We start from the raw sequence: 25,827 nt of genomic DNA, 5'->3' as shown, positions 1-25,827 counted from the left end.
CTGCCTATCCTCAGGAAGGAGGAAGGGGAAGGACAGATACCTGGAGCAGGGGATGAGCAAACTAATACAAACCGTGACAGGACTACTACGTTTCTGGGTCTGATCTCCGCCCTCTGAAGCCTTCCTTCAGCTCCCTTCCAAAGTTCAGGGTTGATGATCCTGCTGCTTTCCCTGTCTTGGCTAATGCACCTAATGCTCTCAGTGCAGAGGTAACTCTTTAGGAACATTCCCCAGAAATCTTGATGAACCCACAACTTACGTGAGTGTCCGCTCTAGGCGACCTCTTAGGGAACCAATGACCTCACCCAGTGCCACATAGGCTTGTCCCAGGAAGTCCTGCCAAACAGAGAAAAAGGGGTGGGGTCCGGGACGCGGAGAAAAAGTGTGGATTCTAAACCTAGCTTCCCTTCGCACCTCTCTTCATTCGCGGCAAACACAGTCCTCCGCCGTGCAATACTTTCCTCTAATGCTCTTTAGCTCAGTGAAAAACACGGATCTTTTATCAGTGGAGAAGTTCCTAGCACGGGTGGAGTGTCCTCTGCAGTGGAGGACTGCTTCTGCAATGGAAAAGAGTGCAGCACGAGCAAAACATAGCTGCGGATCCACATTGTGGTCTATACCCCATGACTTATGGCGACCCTGTAGGATTTTCAAGGCAAGAGACATTTAGAAGTCGTTTGCCGTTGCCTGCCTCTGTGTAGCAACCCTGGTATTCCTTGGAGGTCTCCCATCCAAATACCAATCAGCAGGGCTTTTTGTGTAGAAAAACCCAGCAGGAACTCATTTGCATATTAGGCCACACCCCCTGATGTCACCATTGTTTCACATAGGGCTTTTTTGTAGAAAAACCCAATAGGAACTTATTTGCATATTAGGCCACACCCCCTGAAACCAAGCCAGCCAGAACTGTGTTCCTGTGCGTTCTTGCTCAAAAAAAAGCCCTGCCAACCAGGAATTACCCTGCTTAGCTTTCAAGATCAGGCTAGCCTGGGCAACCCAGGTCAATCTCCCACCTGTTTCCATGCCCAGTACTTGACCACCAACGTGGCATAGTCCCTTTAGAGGGTGGGAGGCATCTTACCTTCTAGCTTTTTAATAATTTTGTTAAGTTTCAGGTAAAATAGGAATGGGGGGTGAAAGGAAAGGGGAAAGGGGAAGGTAAATAAATTTGAAAAGTTTTGTAAGATTTCTACTTATAAATTTTTCATTTCATATCTTTGTAATCAAGATCAGTCATCTTATAACATTTTTTCTGCATTTCCATCTTGTGATTCAATAATCATCAACATCTCTTAAAACTCCTACTAAGACAAGAATATATTTTTATATGGCAATATTTGTCATATATCATATTGTTATCTTATTTTGGAAGTTCATATAGTGTACTGTAACCAATTATATAATGGTTCCCATATTTTCTTTGTTTCACACAGATTAACATCTTTCAGTCTAGGTGACAAGGTATTCATTTCTGCAAGGTCTAGTAGCTTAGCTAATAGTTCCTCTTTTGTCGGTATTTCATGCGATTTCCAATATTTAGCAAAGATTATTCTAGCTGCAGTCACCGTTTGTATTTAAAACACTTTAATCTGTATGAAATAGCTTTCTGGTAACATGCTTAATAAGAAAAGTTCTGGCTGAAATCTAATTTGTACTTTCAAAATCTTTTGTAGTAGATCGTGTACCATCTTCCAGTAGGATTTGGCTCTATCACACAGCCACCACATGATAAAAAGTTCCAGTTGTAGTCATATTTCCAGCACTTATTTGACATATTTTGATACATTTTTGCTAATCTGTCTGGGGATAAATACCATCTATAAAACATTTTATAAATATTTTCTTTTAAGTCCATTGATCTAGTCATTTTTATATTACATTTCCAAACTTTCTCCCAGGTTTCCAAATCTATATTATGTCCCACATTTTGAGCTCACTTGATCATACAATCTTTTACAGTCTTATCTTTCATCTTTAAATTTAAGAGGAAATTATAAAACCTTGTTATTAATTTGTTTTCTGGTCCAAACATTGAGCGTTTTCGCACTGACCTTACTCGGGAGCGACGTCCCTCTTCACCGCGCAGCATCTGCGCGGATTTTGCACTAATTGCTCTGCAGAACCCGGAAGAGCCGCAAAGTCCCGCGGCTTTTGCGTCGCAAGTGTAAACTGGCCAAAAACCAGTTTACATTTGCGACGCAAAAGCCGCGGGACTTTGCGGCTCTTCCGGGTTCTGCAGAGCAATTAGTGCGAAATCTGTGCAGACGCTGCGCGGTGAAGAGGGACATCGCTCCCGAGTAAGGTCAGTGCGAAAACACTCATTATCTTATCAAAGAGTGATTGTTCTTTAGCAAAGTCTATCACTTTATCCTTTACAAATCTAGATTAAATTTGTAGTGTGTTCCACCAATCTAGTATTATATCCAGGGGGTTTTTTTGTGGGAAAAGCTCAGCAGGAACTCATCTGCATATTAGGCCACACCCCCTGTCACCAAGCCAGCCGGAACTGCATTCCTGCTCAAAAAAAGTCCTGATTATTTCCTGTTGGCTTAATTCATCATCTGTCTTTAGTTCATCTGTATCTGAAAGAAGGGAGTCGTCTCCATATTTTTTGACAATCCAATAAATTGAGTAAATGCTTCTATAGAAGAAACCCACTTGGGTATCTCTTTATATATTTGGGGTTTTAACCAACTCCAGACATTAAGTAAAGAACTTATTTCATTATTTTAAAAACTTTTATAGCTTTCTGGTTTGGCATACTAAAGGAAAGCATGCCATCCTAAATTCATCTTACCTTCTACAGGTCACGTTGAGCAAAGCAGCATGGAAAGAAAAGTTAGGAGTAATTAGTTATTTATTTGTTAGAGTTATATCCCGCCCTCCCTGCAAGCTGGTTCATGGCAGGTAACTTGACTGAACTTCTTGGTTACTTGATAGAACTTCTAAATGAGAAGCTCCCCTACCCTCACTTCATCTGTGACATGTAACTGTAGGCAGGGGTCATTTTGTAGAAAAATAGGTTGTGAAGCTCATTAGCCCCCCAGCATATGCCCCCAAGCCAAAAGCAACTCAATGCAAGAAAGGAGAGACCCAGGTGAGTGAAGCCTGCTTGGGCTGGCTCGAGATCCAGTGAGCCCAAGCAGGCCTTGCTTGCCTGGGGCTCTCCCGGGCTGCCCCCCCCCTCCCCAGTCAAAAGGCCAGAAAGCCACCTGCTGCTCCAAATCACATAAGAAGTAGAGAAAGGGTGGTGTGGACTTCTCCAGGGATTAATGAGAATTGTGGCAAAACCCATAGCAGTTAGCTGCCCGCTCTCCTAATCCAGGGATTGTTATGCAGCTGCACTTACTATTCAATGGACAAGGTAGGTGGGGAGGAGGAGGGGGAACCCTCAGAAAGGTTCAGGAGCTATGCTCCTCTGAGCTCCTGCTGAATCTGACTGTAGGGACCCAGGGGATCCCACTTCCTGAGCCAAGTACATTCAAAAAAGGAGCAAAGCAGAGCCACCCCATAGGCAAGGGGTTATTAGGCAGTTGCTTAGCTGGCGATAGTAGGCTTCCCAACCCTCCCGCCCTGGCGGGGGACCCAGGATTTCCAGCCTCTTCCCCCGCTCCCCAAAAAAACGGAAGCGGGGGGAGAGGGGGAACAGCGCCAAGGAGAGGCAGGATGGTCTCCTGGTCGGAAAGCCTCAGCCTTCGTAATGGAGGCTCTTCCTTTTTGCTGTGCCGTACATCGCCCAGCCCTGGGATTCCTGGGAAATGCAGTGAGGATGCCGTCGCCGCCTTCCATCGTTGGCCACACCTTCCTGTGAGAGACCCAGAGAAACGAAACTTTGCAGCGGGAGGGCTCTGGTCTTCCAGGGTGGGAGGTGTGATGCCGGCAACCTCTGCGTCCCATTGGCTGAGGCTACTGGTTGTGTCTTCCCACCTTTCCACCCTCCGCAAGCTTCCCGGCCCCGGCGACCGCAGAAGCTGCTGCTCAGGGGAAGGTAAGGCGCGTTGTCTGGTAGCGAAGAGACCCAGAGGGTGCATGCCCAGGGGAGGGGATGGAGGGGCAACCTGAGCAGTGGTCCAAGCTGTTGAGCCCCGCGCCCCGCTTTTGATACCTCTAGGGGACTGGGCGTGTACGGGGAGCGGGGATTCTTGGCTGACACTGGCTTGCCAGCTGCGAGAGCTGTCGGTATGTCCTCTGCATCTGTTCCTTTCATTCGTGGGAAGCGCCGCGGGCAGCCGAAGGAAAGGGAGGGCAATAGGGTTGCCAATCCCCAGGTGGGGGCAGGGGATCCCCTGGTTTGGAGGCCCTCCCCCCCTTCAGGGTCGTCAGAAAGTGGGGGGAGGGGAGGGGAATGTCTGCTGGGAACTCTGTTATTCCCTATGGAGATTTATTCCCATAGAAAATAATGGAGACTTGATCCGCGGATATCTGGGGCTCTAGAGGGGGCTGTTTTTTGAGGTAGAGGCACCAAATTTTCAGTACAGCATCTAGTGCCTCTCCCCAAAATATCCCCCAAGTTTCAAAACGATTGGACCAGGGGGTCCAATTCTATGAGCCCCAAAAGGAGGTGCCCATATCCTTCATTATTTCCTATAGAAGGAAGGCATTGAAAAGGTGTGCTGTCCCTTTAAATGTGATGGCCAGAACTCCCTTTGGAGTTCAATTATGCTTGTCACAGCCTTGATCTTGGCTCCACCCCTAATGTCTCCTGGCTCCACCCCCAAAATCCCCAGATATTTCTTAAATGGGACTTGGCAACCCTAGGCGATAGTGAAGTTGGGGGCTGCAATTCCGTCAGACAGCACCTCCCTCCTACAGACTAACATGCCAAACTGCATGATGGAAGGCTCCACCCCCAAAGTCCCCAGATATTTCTTGAGTCAGACTTGGTAACCCGACTCAAGAAATATCTGGGGACTTTGGGGGTGGAGCTAGGAGCAAGGGTGTGGCAAGCACAACTGAATTCAGAAGGGTGTTTTATTTAAAGGAACCACACATTTCCCTTCCCCCCCTCCCACTTTCTGATGACCCTGAAGCGGGGGGGGGGGCCTCCAAACCGGGGGATCCCCTGCCCCCAACTGGGGATTGGCAGTCCCACTTTCCAGGCCACAGTCCCAGTGCAATACCAACTCATAGGACAATACAAACTATATAGGGCTTTGATCATAGAAATCGCAAGGGAGAGAGAAAGCACTTTCCTTTTAGCAGACTTTCTGGGGTCTGTAATAACTTGGTACATCTGAATCCTGCACATATAAGCAGGGTTGCCAATCCTCATTTGGAGGCAGGGATCCCCCAGTTTGGAGGCGCTTCAAGGTTATCAGAAAGTAGTGGGGGCGACTGAATGTAGGGCTTTTTTTGTAGAAAACACACAACAGGAACTCATTTGCAAATTAGGCCACACACCCTGATGTCACTGGAACTGACATCACCCATTCAATAGGCTACTTTCCACATATTGACACAGAACAGTACAGTGCCATCAGCTGCATTTCATGGATGTGTGTTCTCACACAGCCCAATGAGAGACCTTGTTTTGCCCCCCCACCCCACAGCTGGAGAGAGAGAGCCATATGTGGTGGAGTGGGCAGCGGCAGGCCCAGTTTCTCCCAGGAGGGGGAGCTTGTGGGCAGCTCTGCACCTCTCTCTCTCTTTGCAAGCCCACTGAAGGCTGGAGGCAGCAGAGAGTTTCTGCACAGTCTGGGAGCACATGGCTGCCTTCCCTCCGCTAAGGACCTTTTTTCCTGAGCCGGAACCCTGGCCAAGCCAGCCAGAACTGCAATTCTGTGCATTCCTGCTCAAAAAAGCCCTGCCACTGGGTACTCCATGCTGGGGAGGGAAGGGGCTATGAGACTGGTTCCCATAACGGAGTATAATGGAAAATCAATCCATGGGCTTGAGAGGGGACTCTTATTTGAAGTAGAGGCACCAATTTTTCAGTATAGCATCTGGTGCCTCTCCTCAACTGCCCCCCCCCCCGTTTCAAAAAGATTGGATCAGGAGGTCCAATTCTATGAACCCCCCCCCCAAAAGTCCCCACTCTTCCATTATTCTCACTGAAGAGAAGGCATTTAAAAGGAGCATGGTCCCTTTAAATGTGATGGCCAGAACTCCCTTTGGAGTTTAATCATGCTTGTCACCAGTGTTCCCTCTAAACTGAGTTAGTGTGAGCAAGCTCACAGATTTTTAGCTTCCAGCTCACACATTTTTGTCTTACCTCAGGAAGGATGACCCCAGAGCACAATAATTTATGCGGTAGCTCACAACTTTTATGCCAGTAGCTCACAAAGCAGAATTTTTGCTCACAAGCTTCTGCAGTTTAGAGGGAACATTGCTTTTCACAACCTTGCTCCTGGCTCCACCCCCAAAGTCCCCAGATATTTCCTGAGTCGGACCTGGCAACCCTAACATCCAAGGTAGGGTGTGGAGAGAAGCTGGAACCATACTCACATGCTTGGAGATGTTGCAAGTCTTGGAGTCCACATTGTAACTGGAAAAGAACAGAAGGTTAGTATTCGCAAGCTTGGCCTAAAGCGTGATTTGGAAAGGGCTGGTGACAGGGCAGTTTCAGCATGACAGGGCTCCTGCCAAGGTGCATATAGCCCAGCAGGGGGGACACTGTTGACCTCTGGAGTCTCCAAGCTGAGCTGCACCTCTTTGTAGATGTTTTTTGGATGTTTGAACAGGGGAGGGTCGCTAGCTCTGGCTTGGGAAATTCCTGGAGATTTGGGGGTTGGGCTTGGAAATTATCTGATGCCATAGAGCCCAAAGCAGCCGTTTTCTCTAGGGAAACCGATCTCTGTCATCTGGAGATCAGCTGTAATTCCAGGAGATCTCCAGGTACTGTCTGGAGATTGGTAACCCCAGAACAGGAACAGGAGAGAGGGAGTAGGCACACTCACCAACAACCTGCTCTTTATATGGGCAGCAGTGAAGGTCAGGATGAAGAGGGCAAGTGAGAGAGCAGAGGCAAGGGGCTGGGCCCATTCCAGGTGGGGGCCCATTGCAGGCATCTTGTCTAAGGGTCAATCCTCCCCCTCACTTACAGCTGGCACTGAACTTGGCATGAACCTTGCATTGTTAAGAGGGAGAGAAGAGCAGTGAAGGGGAGATAATCATGAAGGAGGGGTAGGGTTCTCAGATCCCCCTGGCCACCAGTATGGGTCAGGGGAGTAGAGTTTTCATCTCCAGGCTGGGAAACTCCTGGGGATTTGGGGGCGGAGCCTGGGGAGGACAAGGACCTCAGTGGGGTACAATGCCCTAGAGCAGGGGTGTCAAACATGTGGCCTGAGGGCCGAATCAGTTCTCCGGAGGGCTCCTTTCAGGCCCCCAAGCGACTGGCTCTTGTCTGCTTCCTTCTGCATCTCAGCTTGCTTTGCAGGGCTTGCCCAATCGCATAGGAGCTACAGAGCAAAACCTTGATTTTCTCCATATTGGTTGAGGCTTCTCCCCCTCAGGTTAAAACGGATAAAAGGAAGTACTTCTTCACCCAAAGGGTGATTAACATGTGGAATTCACTGCCACAGGAGGTGGCGGCGGCCACAAGCATAGCCACCTTCAAGAGGGGTTTAGATAAAAATATGGAGCAGAGGTCCATCAGTGGCTATTAGCCACAGTGTGTGTATATATATATAAAATTTTTGGCCACTGTGTGACACAGAGTGTTGGACTGGATGGGCCATTGGCCTGATCCAACATGGCTTCTCTTATGTTCTTATGTTTTTATGGTTGCCTGGGGAAGAAGGGAAAGAGCCAGAGCTTCCTTTGCCCAGTTCCCTTGATTCCATGGGAGAAATACAAAAAAAGCATCTTTAAGACCAACAAATGCTAATGTTTTCAGTATGTTTTTTTAAGTTTTTTTTAAGAATCTTTAGTTGTGTTTGTCTGTGTCCTTTAAAAAGTTTATATCTCTGCTACCTAATCTTAAATAGGTGCACACATGGGCCAGCCCAACAAGGTCTCATTTATGTCAGATCCGGCCTCCATAACAAATGACACCCTTGCCCTAGAGCCCACCCTCAAAGCATCCATTTTCTCCAGGGGAACTGAACTTTGTAGTTTGGAGGTAAACTGTAATTCTGGGGGATCCCGAGGTCCCACCTGGAGGCTGGCATTCTTAGGAGGGGAGCATAAGAACATAAGAGAAGCCACGTTGGATCAGGCCAACGGCCCATCCAGTCCAACACTCTGTGTCACACAGTGGCAAAAAAAATTATATATACACACACACTGTGGCTAATAGCCACTGATGGACCTGTGCTCCATATTTTTATCTAAACCCCTCTTGAAGGTGGCTATACTTGTGGCCGTCACCACCTCCTGTGGCAGTGAATTCCACATGTTAATCACCCTTTGGGTGAAGAAGTACTTCCTTTTATCCGTTTTAACCTGTCTGCTCAGCAATTTCATCGAATGCCCACGAGTTCTTGTATTGTGAGAAAGGGAGAAAAGTACTTCTTTCTCTACTTTCTCCATCCCATGCATTATCTTATAAACCTCTATCATGTCACCCCGCAGTCGACGTTTCTCCAAGCTAAAGAGTCCCAAGCGTTTCAACCTTTCTTCATAGGGAAAGTGCTCCAGCCCTTTAATCATTCTAGTTGCCCTTCTCTGGACTTTCTCCAATGCTATAATATCCTTTTTGAGGTGCGACGACCAGAACTGCACACAGTACTCCAAATGAGACCGCACCATCGATTTATACAGGGGCATTATGATACTGGCTGATTTGTTTTCAATTTCCTTCCTAATAATTCCCAGCATGGCGTTGGCCTTTTTTATTGCAAATGCACACTGTCTTGACATTTTCAGTGAGTTATCTACCAGAACCCCAAGATCTCTCTCTTGGTCAGTCTCTGCCAGTTCACACCCCATCAACGTGAATTGGTAGCTGGGATTCTTGGCCCCAATGTGCATTACTTTGCACTTGGCCACATTGAACCGCATCTGCCACGTTGACGCCCACTCACCCAGCCTCAACAGATCCCTTTGGAGTTCCTCACAATCCTCTCTGGTTCTCACCACCCTGGCTGGTGAGAACCAGCAGAGGGCTGGCAGGAGGGAGATAGCAGAAGGACAGGGGAGATGAGTAGAAGCCACTCACACATCAAAACGCAGGTTCTGCTTCTCCTCAAAGTAATAGTCGAGCACAAACTTGCGGACAAAGTCTGGGTTGAGCGTGTTGTCGATCACTTCGGTGCGGCCAAACTGAACAGTGGAAAACACAGAAAGTTAGGAGAAGTGCAGCCACCTCCTGTCATCCTTTACACTGCTGGGGAGGGAGGGGGCCATGACTAGGAGGATGCCCTGGTTTCATTCCTCTCTTCCTAATCCCCGGTTTGGGATTAAGAGCACCAGAAAGCAAATGATGAGTTTCTGATGGCAGGGGGAGGGGAAGGGTGTATGTATCAGAGGCCTACATCGCTGAGCCAAGGATTAAGTCGCCTTTGACAAGACCATGATTTTCAGCTGTCCCTCAGCAAAAGGGCTGCTTTTGGAGCTGGTAAAGAATTTAGCTGCTGTGGCTGCCTCATCTCCCACTGAACTGGGGAGTTTAAAGTTACAGCTGCAACTCTGGTTATCTCTCAAGTTCAGCAGGCAACAACAGCACGGGGGGGGGGTGGGGGGTGGAGGAAGAAGAATGGAGAAATGGGAGGCCATCTGACATCTAGGCTGGATTAGGATCTGGAGGACCTGGGTTCAAATCCCCATTCTTCCATAAAACTCTCTGGTTGACCTTGGGTCGGTCTCTCATGTTCAGCCTAGACCAGGAGTGGCCAAACTTGCTTAACGTAAGAGGCACACAGAATAAACATCAGATGTTTGAGAGCCACAAGACATAAACACATCTTTATTAAAGCTCTTAACACTTTCTTTGCACAGAAAGATAAAATACATATGTATGCACTTTACAACACAACCATGCTAGAAGGAGACTTTTAAAAAAAACAAAAGCTGGGAATAACAGTCCCCATAAGACCAGCATAGGGAAAGGTTAGGAAATTATTTTTTTGCACCAATGGGAAAAGGAACCACACATGTACCATATAAATAACTGACCACCATTTGCACCATTATACATCTCTCTTTGCCTTGAAACCAAGGTACAGCTCCTACAAGAGCTATGAAATTAAGGAGGAACCCTGCGTTGCCCTCTTTAATTCTATTTCTGTCCCTCCTTCTGGGAGTCTCCCTTGGCTCTTGTGCTCCCTTTTCCCACTCTAGGTCTCCGGACAACCTCTGTGGTGGATGGAGGAGAAGAGATGTGCAAGCCTGTATACTTTTCCATCCCTCCCAACCATTTCAGCAGAGCAGCCTATCTGCAAAGGGGGTCTGTGGTACTAAAAAGTGCTGGGCAATTGGACCACAAGGATGCTTCCCTGGTTCATTTTGACACAGGCACTTTTTGAATTCTGACCCATCCTGCAAGGAGCTCAGAGCAGCATTCATGATTGCCCTATGTCACACTTCCTCTCAAAATACCTCAGTGAAGTAAACAAAGCTAAGAGAGTGTGAGCATCACACAGCAGAGTGGGGATATGAACACAGATCAACCCCATCATAGCATGACCCTCCGAGACAGACAGAGGAAAAGCTACTTACCTCTCGCCATTCCTTGTCCACGTTTCCTTGGACGTAGAGAATCACAACTGCAAGGATAAATGGCAACAGAACACACTTAACAGCAAGAGGTGCATGCCTCAGAGCCTCCCCTCTTCCCTTGTATCCCACAGCTCTTTAAAAATGCTCCCTGCTAGAGTGTTCTGCATCACATTTACAACACAGTCTTGAATGTAGCCGCTGTCCTGAATTCAAGCCACAAACCCCTGGCTGCCTCTGTTTCTAAGGAGAAACCACCTGGAGGAGGTGAGATGGAAGAGAAAAGCAGTGGAGGGGAGGGGACACTTAACCCATTCAGCACCAGCCACTTTTCCTCCTGCAGGGTTCCAAACACAACATGGCCCCAGCAGATATGTGTTGGGATCTCCCATGGTGATGGTGCTGGTGGGACATGGGTTCTAATCCAGAAAGGAGAAGGGAGTGGCAGAAAAACACCTCCCCTCTGTTTTTGTACTCCAACAATCCCTACCCCCAGATCTCCCAAGCTGTTTTTCCTTACAAAAAGCTGCTTTTGGTGGTTTGTTACATGCATTTGACTGCAGTGCTTCTAAAACCTTGTCATGTTTTCCATCCAAAAGCTACAAAATAGAGTTGACAATTCCCTCCTCCTCCAGCTCTGCCTTGAAGAGCTGTGTCAGGAGCTCAGATCAGCAGGTTGAACTTTTCTTATCACTTTTATGTCCATGCCAGGAAAAGCTTTACCTGCTAGATTTCAGCTTATCGCAGCTGCTCAAAGCACAGTAGCCTTGCCAAGGCGGGGGGAGCCAGAATGCTTTTGAAAAGTGTTTATATAAGGGTTGCAAGTTCCAATTGAGTCTACTAAAGCTCAAATAGAAATCTGAACCTGTGGAGATTGAAGGGCACGTTTATTTATTTTTAAAGCCATTTTGTCTCTGTCGTATTACAGGAAATGAAAAAGAAAATATTAGGCAGTCTTTCCTTCTAACAAGGAGCGATGGCTTTGGTTTATTAAATTGTAATGCACAGATATCATTAATAAAGCAGTGAGGTCAGTCTTGAAGCCGCCTCACTGCCTTCTGCTCAAGTGTACTCTTTCCTCTCCGTGACTGAGCTATCAAACCACCACCACCCTGGCTCCACAAATTTGCTGCAAAGGATAAAGTACATATTTTGTAGCTTTGGTACACACTACCTGAAAGCTGGTTTTTCATAGGTAACTGTTTATACATACTGAAACTGCAAACTACACACTTTGCCTTCTTCAGACAGAATGGCAGATATGTGTATGGAGATGATGGCTCATAGCATGTTGTCAGGACTAGTTCAAGATTTTTAATGCCCTTGACAAAGTATGATTTTGGTCTCTCCATCACCCACCAACCCCAAATTCAATAGAGAAAAACATGAGAAATTTTGAATGAACTTTTTACTTACTGGGCATTCAGATTAAATATAAAAATAAAAATAGATAAGCCTTTCAGATCCCCTCTGTGTTCTATCATGGCAGCTACAAGAGATCAGAGTCAACAGATATAGAGAGTCTAGAAGTCAATTCATACCAAGCTTTCCTTCAAGCCAGGAGAGAAGGGCTTGAAGGAAAGTTTGGTGTAGTGGCTAAATATGCGGACTCTGGGAGAACCGGTTTTGATTCCCCACTCCTCCACTTCCAGCTGCTGGAATGGCCTTGGGTCAGCCATAGCTCTCACAGAGCTGTCTTTGAAAGAGCAGCTCCTGAGAGAGCTCTCTCAGCCCCACCCACCTCACAGGGTGTCTGTTGTGGGGGGGGAGATATAGGAGATTGTAAGCTGCTCTGAGTCTCTGATTCAGAGAGAAGGGTGGGGTATAAATCTGCAGTCTTCTTCTTCTTCCTTGCCTTTCTGGCGCACCTCAAAATGTGACACCCTAGGTGATCACCTCGGTTTGCCTTGTGGTCAGGCTGGCCCTGCATGATCTCCTGGTACACAAGACAGGAGTGCTAGAAACAGAACTGGAATGACGGTTTTAGACAGTGGGTAACAAAGGCAGCTGCTCTGACTGGGCCCTGTTCTGGGTTGCCCCCAACCATTTATGCTTCCCCCCAGCAGAGCTGAATAAAGAAGGAAAAGAGCAGGCTCTGGGCGTGGAGCAAGGGTCGTTGTGGGGACTGGGGGAAAAGCAGTGTGAGTTTCCTGCAGTGTGCAGGCTGCAGGGGTTGGACTAGTTGACCCTTCAGATCCCTTCCAGTTTTATGTTTCTATGTTCCTGCTGCCCCCACTCAAACTGGCCTGTTCAGGGTTCAAGCCTCCAGCTTTCAGCTACAGTCTCTCATGCCTGCTGGCAGCTTACTCCTGCCACGCAGGGCTCAGGGCACTGGGTTCCAATGACACCTCCTGCCTGCTGGGGTGAGGGCCAACCCTTGCTTGGCCCCAGCAGGATGGTGGCGGTGGCAGTTATTCTGGGGCCCCATCTGGGACTTTTGCTCAGGGCCCAAGAATATCTAAGATCACCCCTAAACAGAGCAGCTGAAAAATAGATCCTGCAGAGTCAAAAAGAAGCTGAGCTTGCACTGCATGGGGGCGGGGGGAAACTGCAATTTTGCAAACAAAGTTTGATTCCAGTGGCACCTTTAAGACCATCAAAGTTTAAATCTGGGTATAAGCTTTCATGTGCATGCACACTTCTGAAGAAGTATCTGAAGAAGTGTGCTTACACATGAAAACTTATACCCAGCATTAAACTTTGTTGGTCTTAAAAGTGCCACTGGAGTCAAACTTTGTACTATTGCTTCAGACCAACACTGCTGCCCACCTGGATCTAATTTCTGTTTATGACACCTCTGTATTTACCCTAAGGATATTTTGAGAACACAGTCTCTAGAAAGGCTACAATACATTTTAAAAAATCATATTGTGCCCATGAAATAGTGTCTGCCTTTTCATGTCGTTAACAACCAGAAGCCATTGTTTTTATATAATTGGGATTTATTTCTGAGTATTGATGTTTAGAATTGCACTATTATAAACTGAAAACAAGGAAAGTGAGCTCTCCGAGAACAGCTTTATAGGTAAGGATCGTCGCCCTGAATTAGGCCTAGAACCCACTGGTGAGGGGTGCGGGAATCCAGATAGGAGTACTAAGAAGTCTTGGAGAGTAACACAAGTCCCAAGTTGGGAGGTGTTGATGCAATGATGTTTTGACCTTGTAACATCCAACTGGAAGCCATTTCCCCAGTTGTTTTTACATTCTTCTTCATTGACATTCCTAGATGCCATTAACCTCGCAGTGAGCAGTGTCTCTTGATAGTTCCAGCAGCCATCTCTCCTCGGGGTTTTTATCATGTTGCCTGAAGGTTTCGTAAAGAACAAAAACTTGCAATCACTTGGACAGGCTATTGGTAGCTATTGTGAAAGTGACAGAAACCAGGGAAAAGAGGCGGTCCAGCTCTCTGCGCCTTGGCCCATGAGCACAAAGGCCATGTCTCCCTGTCACTACATCCACCTCTTGGTCGTTCATCAGAAGAGCCCTAAGAGATACCACTATTGTATTTGTATCTGAACTCAGTGTCTGGGGGCTGAAATGTGTTCGGAGCAGAAGGAGATCTCTCCGCAGGCAGGCATATGCCACACCAATCTGCTAATTCTGCAGAACACTTCACAATTGATATTTGCTTTCTGCCATCTCATGGTTGGGAGGCTGCTCCCAGCTATGCCTGTTCACTCAAGAGTAAATCCCACTGAATCGAATGCGGCTTCTTTCCAAGGAAACGTGCAAAGTGTTCCGGTGGTACAGGTGTGCCAAACCTATCCACGCCTTCCCACAGAGGTTTGCTTCAGCAGGAATTAATCCTTGAGTTGCTATCTGAAGTCTAGACACAAACATCTCTCAGAATATCCCAGTTATTTATACCTGTTTTAAAGATTTCTGACCTTCAGCTCTCTCTGCTTTCAAAGCAAGGCACAGGGAGCAGAGCACAAGGAGAGCCAGCCTTTAAGTGATGTTCCATGATTGGAACTCCCGATATGTCATCTGGCCCCCAAAGGGGCAGCGGTGGAAGCCAATAGACATCAGGGCCACAGTTTTGGAGAAGCAGGGGTTATTAACTCTTCCCTCCCTGCATGCAGCTTTTTGCTTGTTTAAAATGCTCCCCGGAGGTGCTTTAAACCCCAACAGGGAAGAATACAGGCACTCAAATTGTCTCTCCCCCCCCTCTCCCGAACTTTAAACCAACCCAAGGGGCCATTTCTAATCAAGAAACCAGCACAGGGAAAAGAGCTAATTTCCCTTCTCACAGCCAAATGACACATCAGGAATCACAGAACTTGGGTGTTATTTGGACCTAAAACAATCAGATGATTAAAAACCAATGTACATAACAGTTAGCACGGGATGGGGGGGGGGGGAGCAAAAACATCAGTACTGCCCGATCACCAGAAGCTTGAATGAATGAATGAATCTATCTACCTATAATGCCCTATTAAAAGCACCAGAACTCTGACTTGGATGGCCTCAGCTAGCTGACTCTCATCAGATCTTGTGAAGCCATGCAGGGTCAGCCCTTGTCAGTCTTTGTGGGAGACCACCTGGGAAGTCTAGGGTGGCTATGCAGAGGCAGGCAATGGCAAACCTCCTCTGTTCATCTCTTGCCTTGAAACATTCTGCATAAGTCAGTGGTGACTGGATGGCACTTTCCACCACCAAAGGCACCACCAGTTTAGCTCCAAGGAACTCCCGCTGGAAGTTGGCTCCACAGGGTTGCCAACTGGCCTGGAGAAAGAGAGACACTTAATGTGATGTGGAAATGGGCAGCTGCAGCTCTGTGTGGCATGGAGGTCAATTACATCTCATGCTTTGAAGTAGAAGGCAGCAACTCTGCTTACTCCCCCAGCCAGTGTGCATGTGATCACAGCCTTACTTGGAAGCAAGTTGCATTCGTGTTCCAGTTATCCCTCCTAAACAAGTGGACATAAGAATGCAGCCCCAGGGGCTGAATTCTCAGCACTCATCTCAGACTACAGTTTCCAGGACTCATTTGAGAGAGGTCATGACCATTCCACTGAGAGAAAACAAATACATTTGTGGTGCAGACACTTTCTCTGTCTTGGAACTTACAGTTTCCGTCTTTTCCTGGGTGCTTCTTGACCCTTTTCTTACATTCTTTGAATGACTTGTCATTTTCTACACAGCTGCCTTTTGTAATGCCACAGTGGAGTGGTTTTCAGACTTTTTGCTTTCAGCAGTTTCTTTCCACACCAGTTTGTCTGCCGAACAGCTCCTTGGCCATGGTTGGGTGATCAGTAAGGGCTGGGGGGCAGTGGGCTTGGTGGCAGAACATCTGTTCTCCTTGATCCCCGGTTCAATCCTTGGCATTTCCAGTTAAGGCCAGGGTTGAGGCAAACCCTTGGTCCATCAAAGTCAGTGTTGCCTACTCTGACTGGCAGCATCTCTGCAGAGAAAGGTCTTTCACATGATTTACTAGCTAATCCTTTTTCTAAAAACTGGGAAAGCCAGGGATTCAACCGGTAAACTTTGGTATGCAAAGCAGATGTTCTGTTAGTTTTTAAGATGCTGCTGGGCTCTTATTCTTCTCTAGATGTTCTACAACTGAGCCTCATGCCCGATCCCAGCTACGGATGCCAGCCTCCAGGTGGGACCTGAGGATCCCCCAGAACTACAGCTCATAAGAACATAAGAGAAGCCATGTTGGATCAGGCCAATAGCCCATCCAGTCCAACACTCTGTATCACACAGTGGCCTATATATATTTATACACACACACAGTGGTTAATAGCCACTGATGGACCTCTGCTCCATATTTTTATCCAATCCCCTCTTGAAGCTGTCTATGCTTGCAGCCGCCGCCACCTGCTGTGGCAGTGAATTCAATGTGTTAATCACCCTTTGGGTGAAGAAGTACTTTCTTTTATCCGTTTTAACCTGACTGCTCAGCAATTTCATTGAATGCCCACGAGTTCTTGTATTGTGAGAAAGGGAGAAAAGGACTTCTTTCCCTACTTTCTCCATCCCATGCATTATCTTGTAAACCTCTATCATGTCACCCCGCAGGCGACGTTTCTCCAAGCTAAAGAGCCCCAAGCATCTCCTGACTACACAGATCAGTTCCCCTGGAGAAAACGATGCTTGGGAGGGTGGACTCTAGGGCATTGTACCTCACTGAGGTCCCTGCCCCCTCTTGGCTCCACCCCTAAATCTCCAGGAGTTTCCCAAACTGGATCTGTCAATCCCATCCCTTGCCAGTGACCTGCGGGGACCAGGGGCAACCCTTTGTCTCATGAATGGAGCTAGACCAGAAAGAAGATCTTCATGTCTTTTGAGGCCAGTTGCTGAGATAGCAGCAGCTAAAGCAACCACAGGGCTTTTGTCCTCTTGACATCACTGCAGCCATCTTCCTTTGCTTAAGAATGTGCCCCCTGCCCCCATGTTTGTCACCATGACACACTTACCAGGATCAGACTTGGAGAAAGTGTCCATATCCAGCAGGTTCCTAGGGAGATCCATTGGCAAAGGGTCAGAGAGAGAGACAGAGACAGAGACAGAGAGAGAGTCAGTTTGAAAACAGGAGATTGCGGGGGGGGGGGGGGGAGGCAGAAGTGGGTGTCTGTCTGAGTAACGGCCCCCAGCAAGCCTGGATTTTGTTTGTTTCCATTCCACTCCCCTACAGCAAAGTCACCCTTTTAAGATGCCTCCCTTCTCTAATCCAGAGTGTCTTGTGCTGTTGGGTTTATTAATACATCCAAATTAAGATAATTAAAGAAGGCAATCAAATCCACAGCCAGTGACAGCTTCACACTGGAGATAAGGGAGCCGGGCTGATCCATCAGCTCTATGCCCCCAATAAAGTCCTTGAGAAAGAACTTCTAAATAGGACAAAGACAGCCCCGATGAGAAAGAGATGGGGTCACAGTGAGGGTTGCCGACCTCCAGGTGAAGCCTGGAGACCTCTCCCTATTACGATTAATCTCTAGATGGCAAACCAGTTTTCCTGGAGAAAATAACCACTTTTGAGGGTGGGCTTTATGGCAGTGTACTCTGTTGAGGCCTCTCTCCTCCCCAAGCCTTGTCCTCCCCAGGCTCGAATCTCTCCAATCTCCAGGTATTTCCCCACCAAGAGCTTCCAGAGCCAACCCCAGTCACAATGCCTCATTCTGTGTAAGACCTTTCCCTTCTAAATGGACACATCTCACCCACACACACACACAAGGTTGCCAGCTCTGGGTTGGGGGCTACCTAGAAATTTTGAGGGTGGAACCTGAGGGAAGTGCGGTTTGGGGCGGGGAGGGACTTCAATGGGGCATATTGCCATAGAGTCCATATTCCAAAGCAGCCATGTTCTCCGGGTGAACTGATCTCTGTCATCTGGAGATCAATTATAATCTTAGGAGATTTCCAGATGCCACCTGGAGGTTGGCAACCCTACCCCATGGGCTGTGGCAGAAGCTTTAGGTGCACTCAGCAGCAAAACTTAGATAAAATTGCTATAACCAGGGCTTTTTTTGAGCAGGAACGCACAGGAATGAGTTCCTGTTGGGTGGTTTCCACAAAAAAGCCCTGTGTGGAACAATGGTGATGTCAGAAGGTGTGGCCTTCTGCAAATGCAAATGAGTTCCTGCTGGGCTTTTTCTACAAAAAAAGCCCTGGTTATAGTGCACTCTCCAAAGGGGGTGGGCGTGAGACTCTAGGTTTTGAAGAAGTCTGTGTTAGAATCTGAAACATACCACGGCCACATAGTTTTGGCAGCTTTTAATAGGGGGCTTCCAGTTTTAAGAGCAGAGTTTTAGTGAGTGTGCCTCATTTCCATGCCAGTGAATGTTTCACCCACTTCATCCCAGCATTTTCAGTTGTTGTTAGAGGGAACCAATGCAATTGCTCGGTACCCAGTCAGATCATTGGTCCATTGGTTTTAGATCAATTCCACCTATTCAGGGTAGCAGCAGCTCTGGTCTCAGGTCCAGAGTTCAAATGATTAGAAATCTATTTCAGGGATAGAATTCAGTTTGGTGCAATGGCCAGAGCATCAGACTAAGAACTGGGAGACCCAGGTTGAATCCCTCAGTCTGCTGTGGAAGCCTTGGCCAATCACATCCTCCCAGCCTAACCTACCTCACAGGACCGTTGGGAGGATAAAATGAGGGAAAGGAGAATTATGTAAGCTGCTTTGGGTTCCCACTGGGCAGAAAGGCAGGGAATAAATTAAGTAAATAATCAATTAAACAGTCCATCAATAAATAAGGGACACCGGAACAAGACATATTCTGTTAGGAAAAGCAAATCCTTTACTCTAATTTAGGAAGGGTGTTTCCTCTTGTGAGCACTCCCTTTTTTGTCGCAGTCATAAGAACATAAGAGAAGCCATGTTGGATCAGGTTAATGGCCCACCCAGTCCAACACTCTGTGTCACACAATGGCCAAGACCCAAGTGCCATAAGGAGGTCGAGAAGCCCTCCCAATGTTGCCCCCCCAGGCATCAGGAATACAGACCATCACTGCCCCAGACAGTGTTCCATCTATACCTTGTGGCTAATGACCATGGATGGACCTCTGCTCCAAATGTTTATCAAATCCCCTCCTGAAGCTGTCTACACTTGTAGCTGCCACCACTTCCCGTGGCAGTGAATTCTACCTGTTAATTACTCCAGTTCCTGAGAAGGGCTTCCGGGGCAGAGCAACTCCACAGTATGCTGAGTTTAATAGCAGCTCTTGTCCCTTTTCATCACCCAATGTTCTGCACATGTTCACCCCTTCAGCGCTGGGCAGGAAAAGGAAAGGGAACAGCAGAGGTCCCCTGAATAGGGGGAACACACCAAAGTGAAATGTATTTGTTTATTCAGAAAACTTATATGCCACCTCTTGGGAGACCTGCTCAAGGCAGTTTATAAGAAAAACAACAGAAGAAAACCAAATGAGCCAGTAAAAGGCATGTTTGTAAAAAGAGCATAAAGCAAACTTTGAACAACCTAAAATGACATGGATAGCACAGTTCTCAGGCCAGAAGCACACCATAAAACATCATAGAAAGATGAAACTCCTTGATTAAAAGCCTGCATAAAAATAAATGTTTTGGTCTAATGTCTAAATGACAGGAAGGGAGGCAACACCAGGTGAGCATCAGGGTGGAAGGCATTCCACAAGTGAGGTACCACCACTGAGAAAGCCCTGTCTCTTGTCACCACCTGCCTCCCCCTCTGCAAGCATGGGCAAAGAGAGCAAAGCCTGGATCTTAATTGGCAGGCTAGACTATAAGAGCATAAGAGAAGCCATGTGGGATCAGGCCAGTGGCCCATCCAGTCCAACTCTCTATGTCACAGTGGCCACAATCCAGGTGCCAGTAAAGGTACAGGAGTCTATCAGGAATCCTGGCCTAATGCTTTTTAGGGCCGCAAAGGTAAGAATGAACAGTTTTGGTTGTGCCCAAAACCATGGGAGAGGGGAGCCAGTGCAGATCTTTCAACGCATAGGGTGATATGATGCTTATATCCATGGCTTTTTTGTAGAAGGAACACCTTTGAATATTAGGCCAGACACCATGTAGTCAATCCTCCAACAGGTTACAGGGCTCATAGTACAGGGCCTACTGTAAGCTCCAGGAGGATTGGCTACATCAGGGGTGTGTGGCCTAATACACAAAGGAGTTCCTGCTACAAAAAAAGCTCTGCATATCCATTCCCAATAATAAATGTCCCCTGTGTTTTGAATCAAGTGAAGCATCTGAATAGTTTTCGAAAGTAGCCCCATGTAAACCACATCACAATAATCAAATCTGGATGTGATCAGAGAATGAACAAATCTTATGAAGTATTTATTTCATTTTTCATTTACGTTATCTATACTTTGCCTTTCTCACTGAGACTCAAGGCAAATAACACAGCGTTAAGTGAAGCATAATCAACTGGGTGGGACATCTAATGAACGGTGCAAGAGGGTTTGGACTACAGAAATTTGAAAAACAAACAGAAATCTAAAAACAGAGCTGAAACAAACTTGAAACACGACACATTAAATGTTGTAGAAACTACACGGCAGGAGCATACTTTAACGGTGATAGGCAACAATGTAGTAGTGTAGGGTACAGTCCCTATCCTTGTACCAGTGCAAATCTCTGAACCATTTCATGACAGCACCATCCTATTTGCCTGTGCTAGACAGCCCTCTTGAATAATTCCATTCTCCATGTGGCTTGGAGAATACATTCAAAGTTAAAGTTGCTTTCTTTCCACCTCCCCCATCTATTTCCTTCCTTCCTTTCCTCAAACATCTGATGTTCATGACTTCCAGCTCTCAAACATGTAATGTTTATTCTCTGTGGCTCTTATATTAAGCAAATTTGGCCACCCCTGGTCCATACCTTAAATTGAGCCCGGTAGTTGATGGGCAGCCAATGAAGTGACTGCAAAACGGGAAGGATCTGCATGCCCTGCCTAACTCCTGATAATAACCTAGTTACAGCATTCTGCCTTTTTCTGCTTTAGCCCAAATTTAATAGATTTTAATGGGCCCTAAACATTTCATTTTTTTCTGACGTGAGAAAAATTTTTCTTCAACCCTAAAAAGTCCATTTTTCTTCTTCTGTTTTTAAAATAAATTAAAATATTTTAGTGGGCCCCTTAAAGCATCGCGGGCCCTAGGCATTGTGCCTAATGGATACATCAGCCCTAGATAACCCCAAGGCTCTTGACTAAGTCAGCTGAACCCCATCAGAAGTGGGAAGTACAATGTTCCTCCAAGACATCTGCCTTCCTTTTACAGCCTATTACTAATTTACAACCTATTACTTATGCTCACTGGGAAGTTTGTAATGCCAGATATGTTTTGAGCATAATGGAGCCCAATAGAACTACTGGGGGGAAGGAACATTTCAGGAATTTGAAATCCTAAAAAAAGTACAAAAAAAAGCTTTATCTTAAAACAAATACAAAACTGCCCAGTGAATACATGAAACCATATTTGCAAAGTTACCATAAGAACACCACCACTAAGTGATAAGTTAACTATTCATTGATTCAAAGTCTCCCTACAGATTATAAACCAAAGAAGAAAGAGGAATAGAGTCCCATTAAAATAAGTAACCTTTTGATTATATAAAAAAGAACTTACAAGTGCTGCTCCTTTTTTTTTTTTTAAAGCCCTCTGATGAAGAGTTCCCTTATACAGAAGAGGGCAACAGAGATGATTAAGAGGTTGGAGCACCTTTTTTATGGAGAAAGGCAGAAGAGTTTAGAAAAGAAACATCTAAGAGACAGCATGAGAGAGGGTTATAAAATTATGCACAGGGTAAAGAGCCCTGTGGCACAGAGTGGTAAAGCTGCAGAACTGCAGTCTGAGCTCTCTGCTCACGACCTGAGTTTGATCCCAGCGGAAGCTGGGTTCAGGTAGTCTGCTCAAGTTTGACTCAGCCTTCCATCCTTCCGAGGTTGGCAAAATGAGTGCCCAGCTTGCTGGTGTGGGGGGGAAGCGTAGATGACTGGGGAAGGCAATGGCAAACCACCCCATAAAAAGTTTGTCATGAAACAGTGGCGGAACACTGTTTTTTGAGTTGATAATTTTTTATGGCCTGTGAAAAATGTTATAAATATCTATATGGCCCTTGGCAGAAAAAAGGTTCCCCACCCCTGTTTTAAAGAGAGTGGACAACAGTTTTGCCACCCTCTCCCAAAATACTAGAAACTCAAGGGCATCCAATGAAGCTAGGCTTCTCAATCCCCAGGTCGTAGCAGCGGATCCCCCGTTTTTACAGGCTTCTCCCCGCCCCCAGCCAGCTGGCCGGCGGGGAAGCCCCGCCCCCCACAATCACCATGTAATTTTAGAGCTCTTGCAGGTCCGTTTTTAAAATATGTGCCTTTAAGGCTGAGCAGGAAGCAGGAAAGGCTTAGGAGAAGGGCCCCTCCCTTTGTTTTGCTTTCATTTTCAGATCAAGTAAAGTTCTGCAGGAACAAGACCCAGTAAGTATTTGTGTGTGAGAGAGAGGGAGGGGGCAGGGGATTCCCTGGTTTGGAGGTCTTCCCCCCACTTTAGAAAAGGGGGGGGGGATTAAATAAATAAGAAAGAAAGTGTGGGGGGGGGAAGGGAAATGTCTACTGGGCACTCTATTATTCCCTATGGAGAATGATTCCCGTAGGGAATAATGGGGAATTGATCCGTGGGTATTGGGGGTTCGGGGGGGGGTCTATTTTTTGAGGTAGAGGCACCAAAATTTTAGTATAGCATCTAGTGCCTCTCCCCAAAATACCCCCCAAGTTTCAAAACGATTGAACCAGGGGGTCCAATTCTATGAGCCCCAAAAGATGGTGCCCCTATTCTTCATTATTTCCTATGGAAGAAAGGCATTTACAAAGGCGTGCTGTCTCTTTAAATGTGATGGCCAGAACTCCCTTAGAGTTCAATTATGCTTGTCACACCCTTGTTCCTGGCTCCACACCCAAAGTCCCCAGATATTTCTTGAATTGGACTTGGCAACCCTAAATGAAGCTGATGGGCAATGGAATCAGGCTAGACAAAATACAACACTTCTTTACACAGAGCGGAATTAAAATGTGGAATTCTCTGCTAGAGGATGTAGTGATGGCCACAGGCACAAACAGCTTTAAAAAGGGGTTAGACAGATTCATGAGTGACTAGTCTATGCATGACTGCTAGCCAGGATGACAAAAGGGAACCTCCCCGTTCAGAGGCAGCCAGCCTCTAAATACCAGTCCGGGGAGGCAACCTCAGGGGAAGGTCTTAGCCTTAGGGGTTGACTTGCCTCCCTCTCCTGCAGGCTCTCTTCTGGTTCTGTTAAATGATTCTTTTCCTCCCCCCACCATTCTCTTCCCTTCCCTTTCCACCCCATCCTTCCTTTGCCTTTTGCTTTTCTGTTCAGGGCAGCTCTGTCTGCTTGGGTATTATAGATGCTCAGGCATGAGCCAGCAGGCTGGTAAAATTTGTCTCCTGTAAATGGACTTCCTCCTGTCATGGTCAGCCATAGCCTGGGCCAGGAGCTCTACAGCTTCTTCAAAAAGAGGGCCAGTTTAGTGTAGTGGTTAAGTGTGCAGACTCTAATCAAGGAGAACGAGGAAGAAAGGAAGGAAGTAAGGATGGAAGGAAAATAGATGGGGAGGTGGTGGAAAGAAAGCAACTTTAACTTTAAATGTATTCTCCAAGCTGCCAGCTGGTTTGACTTGGAAAAGTGATTTAAAGAGACAAGTGCCTTCTCCAAGCCAGCCAACAGGGTAGTGGGGGCTTTGAGAGCCACACAATGTGTGTGGAAAAGCTGCAGTTTGGCCACTCCTATTGTAGAGCCTCCCAGCCACCTTGAATGCTTCTTGCTCTGCCATACCCTGCTTACCACAACAAGGCACCAAACTCCTGATCTTCACTTTGTTTCTGCCTCCCTCCAGCCAGGCACATTTTCCATATTCCTTCCACATTGTGGATGTTACCGATTCCATCTCTATCCAAATCAGCTGAGAGCTCTAATAGTTCCAGGGGAAGTTTCTAACCCTCAAACAATCAGCATTTTAAACCCAGCTAGCCTGAAAAAAAGATGGAAAACTGGGAGAGGGTGCCGAACTTGATTGGTGGTGATCAGACGCATTCTAGGGCCATGATTCTTTGACTCAACTAGCAAAACCCCAGAAAATTATCTCAATGTAGGAAGTATAGATCTGAGGAGCCCTGTGGCGCAGAGTGGTAAAGCTGCAGTATTTCACTCCTAAGCTCTGCTCACGACCTGAGTTTGATCCCGGCAGAAGCTGCGTTCAGGTAGCTGGCTCAGGGTTGACTCGGCCTTCCATCCTTCCGAGGTCAGTAAAATCAGTACCCAGCTTGCTGGGGGGGGAGGAATGTAGATGATTGGGGAAGGCAGTGGCAAACCACCCCGTAAAAAGTCTGCCATGAAAACATCATGATGCAACGTCACTCCAGAGTCGGAAACAACCGGTGCTCGCACAGGGGACTACCTTTACCTTAGGAAGTATAGATATGTACAAATGATTCAAATTTCCTGTAACAGGATTTGGACTGCCTTGACATAGGCCTGGATCTCAGTGATGATTCCTGATGAGTGACGAGGATGAGGGATTACATACCTGCTCCTGTTACAGACCTCTGATTTACCCTTCATGCTTTTCCTGAACAACACTCAGGAACAGCATTTGGCGGAAGCAGGGGTGGAATTCTAGCAGGAGCTCCTTTGCATATTAGGCCACACCCCCTGATGTAGCTAATTCTCCAAGAGCTTACAAAAAAGAGCTGTGTAAACTCTTGGAGGATTGCCTATATCAAGGGTGTATGGCCTAATATGTAAAGGAGCTTCTGCTAGAATTCCACCCCTGGGGGGAGGGACTGTAGCAGGAAGAGGAGGCAGAAGCACAAAGTTCTGTTCCATCAGCCGAAGTGCCCTGCATTTATCTGTCTTATTATCACTGGGATCCATCCCATAGCATTCTGATCAAGACCTTGATTCCCCCCCCCCCTCCGCCCCTTACAGCTGACATAGATTACATAGATCTTTCCTTGGAGAGTTCAGCTGCTGTGCAGAAAGCTTTGGAGATTATTCTTTCTTCACGTCAGTTGCATCTTTTAAAATTTTAGCGTTCCTTTAGTTTTATGGGATTTGTGGGTCTAGGTTTACACCTAGGCTTATTTTTAAACAGACCTGTGAGGGAACAGGCATTAACTTTCTGCCATGCAGTCCAAATTATGGCTACTGGGATTTCATTGTCTGTGCATTTTACTTGCTCATGCTTGGTTACTAGTGTTCCCTCTAACTGTGTTGTGGATCATGAGTATTGGTTGTTAAGACAACTATATTCTACAAGTTTATGAGGACTGTGGTGCATAAGATTTCCTCCAACTCTTTCTTTCTCTCCCCTGAAAGCTCCCGTAGCCTTTCCACATTCCTGGCTTCCTTCTCTGCTTTCCACCCACCAACCAACCTATCTTTATCTTCCCACCTATGGTCCAGTTGCGCAGTGCTGGCCACTGGGTTGGGCCTGGTTGTACAGTGGAGAACCTGCAAAGAATTGTGAGGGGCAACTCACTTTCTCTTGTATCCTTTTTCCTACACTATTTCCTGTTTCCCTCCTCCCCACTCCCCACCCCACATCCTCACCTTTCCCTGCTTCCTTCTCTCATTCCCAGGGGTCATGTCATAGAAAAAGAGGTGCTGGGGCTCATTAGCACAACCTATGTGCATAACTCATTTGCATATGCCACACACCCCTGAGATCTCCGGAAGGTGCACCACATTATATCAGCTCAGCATCTGCCTTAAAATGCTTC

At 46.8% G+C, this 25,827-nt stretch overlaps 1 protein-coding gene across 2 annotated transcripts in view; it reads right to left on the bottom strand.

The window, feature by feature from the left end:
• The window catches only part of CPNE9 (copine family member 9), an 80,872-nt gene that overhangs the window by 31,871 nt on the left and 23,174 nt on the right, over positions 1-25,827 (bottom strand). For both annotated transcript variants that reach the window (XM_060239341.1, XM_060239342.1), the window contains exons 2-6: positions 17,016-17,056; positions 10,597-10,643; positions 9,098-9,201; positions 6,445-6,484; positions 260-336 (exon numbers count right to left, since the gene is read on the bottom strand). In XM_060239341.1, the coding sequence (XP_060095324.1) occupies positions 260-336; positions 6,445-6,484; positions 9,098-9,201; positions 10,597-10,643; positions 17,016-17,056 (309 nt within the window). The remainder of the gene's footprint in view (positions 1-259; positions 337-6,444; positions 6,485-9,097; positions 9,202-10,596; positions 10,644-17,015; positions 17,057-25,827) is intronic.

The sequence above is a fragment of the Heteronotia binoei genome, chromosome 5, assembly GCF_032191835.1.
Source record: "Heteronotia binoei isolate CCM8104 ecotype False Entrance Well chromosome 5, APGP_CSIRO_Hbin_v1, whole genome shotgun sequence".
Lineage (NCBI taxonomy): Eukaryota > Metazoa > Chordata > Lepidosauria > Squamata > Gekkonidae > Heteronotia > Heteronotia binoei.
The sequence above is the reverse complement of the archived record's forward strand: the minus strand, read 5'-3'. Positions and strand labels throughout refer to the sequence as shown.